The sequence below is a fragment of the Nicotiana tomentosiformis genome, chromosome 3, assembly GCF_000390325.3.
Source record: "Nicotiana tomentosiformis chromosome 3, ASM39032v3, whole genome shotgun sequence".
NCBI classification, from domain to species: domain Eukaryota; kingdom Viridiplantae; phylum Streptophyta; class Magnoliopsida; order Solanales; family Solanaceae; genus Nicotiana; species Nicotiana tomentosiformis.
In genome coordinates, this window is record NC_090814.1 from 54590196 (window position 1) to 54594533 (window position 4338).

Below are 4338 nucleotides of genomic sequence, written 5' to 3' on the forward strand. Positions count from 1 at the left end.
ATACAAAATTTTGGGGGGACAACTTTATAGAGCTATTACATGGTTATTCAAATAAATGAGGGTACTTATTTTTCATTTCATTCTCGGCTTACCAAGTAGCTTCTTCAACTTGCTGGATTCGCCATAATACCTTTACGGATGTAATTTCTTTATTCCTCAACTTTTGGACCTGTCTATCAAGGATAGCAACCGAAATCTCTTCATACGACAATTCTTCACTAACCTCGATGGTCTCAACCGGCATGATAGCGGACGGATTTCTAACTACCTTTTTCAACGTGGACACATGGAATACCAGGTGCACTAATGACATCTCAGGTGGTAGATTAAGCTTCTACGCTACCTGACCTATCCTTTGAGTGATTTTATACGGCCCGACATACCTCAGACTTAATTTCGCTTTCTTTCCAAACCGCATGATCCCCTTCATGGGAGATACCTTCAAGAACACCCAATCATCTTCCTTGAACTCTAAGTCTCTGCCACGAACTTCCGAATAGGATTTTTGACGACTCTGAGCAGTTTCCAACTGCTCTTTTATGATCTTAACCTTTTCCATAGCCCGATGCACAAGGTATGGTCCTATTAGTTGAGCTTCCCCAACCTCGAACTACCCAATCGGTGATCTACATCTTCTACCATACAAGGCCTCAAACGGCGCCATCTGAATACTTGCATAGAAGCTGTTGTTATAAGCAAATTCTATGAGCGGCAAATGATCATCCCAGATACCCTTCAAATCAAGCACACAAGCACGCAACATGTCCTCAAGCGTCTGAATAGTACGCTCTGCTTGCCCGTCCGTCTGTGGATGGAAAGTCGTGTTAAGATTTACCTGCGTACCCAAACCTTACTGAAATTTCTTCCAGAAATTAACTATGAACTGGGCCCCTCGATTGGAAATGATGGAAACTAGAGTTCCATGAAGCCTGACTATTTCCTTGATATACAATTGAGCATATTGTTTCGCAGTGTCGGTGGATTTAACCTGCAAGAAGTGAGATAATTTCGTGAGTCGATCCACGATCACCCAAATTGAGTCAAACTTATGCGGAGTGCGCGGTAACCCTACCACAAAATCTATATTGATCATTTCCCATTTTCACATTGGAATTTCTATACTCTGTGGTAACCCACCAGGCCTTTGATGCTCGACCTTCACCTGTTGATAGTTTGAACATTTTTCCACAAAGTCCGCCATACCCCTCTTCATGTCATTCCACCAGTAAACTTCCTTGAGGTCATGATACATTTTCGTAGAACCTAGGTGCACGGAATATCTAGAAGTATGAGCTCTTGCCATGATTCTTTCCCGAAGACCATCTACGTTTGGAACACATAGTCGTCCTTGGTACTGTAATGTATTGTCATCCATGCCAAGATAAAAAGTCGTAGTCTTATGTTTATGAATCCATTCTCTCAGCTGTGTCAATACTGGATCATTGTATTGTTTCTCCTTGACTTCCGTCACAAGCAATGATTCCCCCTATTCCGCACAATCACTCCCATTTCGTTAGAGTCCGCAAGAAGAACTCCTAAATTGGCCAACTGGTGAACCTCCTGGGCCAAGGCCCTTTGACATGCCTCCAAGTGAGCCAAACTATCCATAGATTTCTGACTAAGAGCATCCGCCACCACATTAGCTTTCCCCGGATGATATAAAATGTCGATGTCATAATCTTTGAGCAACTCAAGCCACCTCCTCTGCCTTAAGTTCAATTCCTCCTGCTTAAAAATGTATTGGAGGCTTTTGTGGTCCGTGAATACATCTACATGGACTCCATACAAATAATGATGCCATAGTTTTAATACAAAAACCACCGCCGCAAGCTCTAAGTCATGAGTTGGATAGTTCTTTTCATGATTCTTAAGTTGCCTTGAAGCATATGCTATGACCTTACCATGTTATATTATTACACACCCAATACCGATCCTTGAAGCATCGCAATATACCACAAACCTCTCGGTACCCTCTGGGAGGGTCAATACTGGTGCCGAGGTCAATCTTGATTTCAATTCCTGGAAGCTCCTTTCACAAGCATCGAACCACTGGAACTTAACCTCCTTCTCCGTCAATTTAGTCAATGGAGAGGCAAGAGTGGAGAACCCCTCCACGAACCTCCTATAATACCCAGCCGAACCCAAGAAACTACAAATTTCTGTTGGAGTAGTAGGTCTAGGCCAATCCTTCACTGCTGCAATCTTTTGAGGATCAACCTTAATTCCTTCTCCGGAGACGACATGACCCAGGAATGTAACAGATTCAAGCCAAAATTCACATTTCAAGAACTTTGCATACAATTCACCTGAGGTGGTCAGCGTGATCCTCTCGACTTCGTGAATATACTAGGATGTCGTCAATGAATACAATCACAAAGGAGTCAAGAAACGGCTTGAAGACTCGATTCATAAGATCCATGAAAGCTGCCGGGGCATTTGTTAGACCGAAAGACATTACCAAAAATTCAAAGTGCCAACCGGGTTCGGAAAGCTGTTTTCAGAATATCCTGCTCCCTTACCTTTAATTGATGGTACCCGGACCACAAATCAATCTTGGAGAAGAACTTAGCACCTTGTAATTGATCAAACAAATTATCTATTCTAGGAAATGGGTATTTGTTTTTGATTGTGACTTTGTTGAGTTGCCGGTAATCAATACACATCCGCATCCATCCATATTTCTTTCTGACAAAAAGAACCGGTGCGCCCCAAGGCGACACACTCGGTCGGATGAAACCTTTCTCTAGCAAATCCCTTAATTGTTCCTTTAGCTCTTTTAATTCTACCGGTGCCATTCTATAAGGTGGAATAGATATAGGCTGCGTGCCTAGCATCACATCAATCCCAAAATCAATATCCATGTATGGAGGAATTCCAGGGAGCTCATCTGGAAAGACATCAGGGAATTCATTCACAATTGGTACAGATTCAAGGGTAGGCACCTCAGCAGTGGTGTCCGTAACTCGGATCAAATGATAAATACACCCCTTCATGATCATCTTCGTGGCCTTAAGGTAAGAAATAAACCTACCGTTTGGCATAACATTATTCCCCTCCCACTCAACAGCTGGCTCGTTAGGAAACTCAAGCCTCATGAAACTGACTCAGCAATCGAGTTTGGCAAAACATGAATAAAGCCAATCCATTCACATTATTACGTCAAAATCAATCATCCCTAGTTCAATAAGATTGGCCATGGTATCCCGACCACGCACCGTGACAACACAATCCCTATAAACCCATGCTGCCATAATAGACTCGCCAACCGGAGTAGATACAGAGAACGGCTCATGAAGCTGTTTTGGTTCTATCCCGAAGCTCGTAGCAACATAAGAAGTAACATAGGACAAAGAATATCCGGGATCAAAAAGGGCATACACATCATGAGATTGAATAGTCAATATACCTGTGACGACATCTGGGGAAGCCTCTGCACTCTGTCGACCACTCATAACACAGAATCGGCTGGGTCCTCCCGAACTCTGTGCACCACCCCAAGCTGCACCACGCCCTATGGGTGCTGGAGATCCTCGAGCTGGAGGGGGTGCTGAAGATGTAGCGTTTGTAGGGCTGGATGACTTAGCTGTGCCCCTGCCTGCACCTTGACGGGATGCACGACACTCCCTCTGAATATGGCCTCTCATTCTGCATCCATAACATACTGGCATGTCCAGGTAGCAGACTCCTAAATGTATCCTCCCAAACTTAGGGCATGGGACCCTCTGCTGCTGCTGGAATCTCCCTCCTGATCGGCCATGATGGTGGGACCCCTTGCTGCCCTAACCGGGCCTAAAGAGACTCCCCTACTGCTGACCGTGCCTGATGGCGAGGCACTAGCTGAAGACTGAGCATAAGACTGGGACGGCCCTGATGATCCTCCCCGAAAAGCTGATCTCCCACCTCCGAATGAATCCCCAAAGTTGCCCGCTGATCGGGCCCTACTACTACTTTCCCGTTCCATCCTGAAATTTAACTTTCGAGCCTCCGTAGCTTGGGAAAATGCCACCATATTTCCATAGTTCATGTCAGAATTTAGAGCAGTTGTGGCAGCCTCATTAATAACCAAAAAGGTAAAGCCCTGCACAAATCGACGCACCCTAGCCTCCATAGTCAGCATCATATGAACAACATACCTTGACAGGCGCACGAACTTCATGTGATACTACCATATATTCTTACTACCTTGTTTAAGCATCTCAAACTCCACAGCACGGGCTGCCTTAGTCCCGACAGGCAGGCAATGGTCTTTGAAGGCATCCACAAACTCATCCCATCTCGCCGGAGGGCTCCCCTCCTCACGGGAATCCTCCCACATCTCAAACCAGGAATATGCCACCC

At 45.0% G+C, this 4338-nt stretch overlaps 1 protein-coding gene across 1 annotated transcript; it reads right to left on the reverse strand.

Annotated features, from left to right (window-relative positions):
• Positions 1-610: 610 nt before the first annotated feature.
• LOC138907833 (uncharacterized) lies at positions 611-4108 on the reverse strand. The gene is made up of 6 exons (XM_070198452.1): positions 3720-4108; positions 3407-3645; positions 2838-2887; positions 1954-2346; positions 1585-1725; positions 611-835 (listed from the first exon to the last, which is right to left on the reverse strand). Exons 1-6 carry the CDS (start codon positions 4106-4108, stop codon positions 611-613), a joined length of 1437 nt encoding a protein of 478 aa, XP_070054553.1.
• Between the last annotated feature and the right edge of the window lie 230 nt (positions 4109-4338).

Coding starts and splice junctions, on each gene's coding strand:
- LOC138907833 (XM_070198452.1), bottom strand. CDS start 4,108: ATGGAGGCTAGGGTGCGTCGATTTGTGCAGGGCTTTACCTTTTTGGTT. Junction 2,888..3,406: donor TTCCCCAGATGTCGTCACAG/GTATATTGACTA, acceptor ATGTCTTTCCAG/ATGAGCTCCCTGGAATTCCT. Junction 1,726..1,953: donor AGGGTACCGAGAGGTTTGTG/GTATATTGCGAT, acceptor ATTTTTAAGCAG/GAGGAATTGAACTTAAGGCA.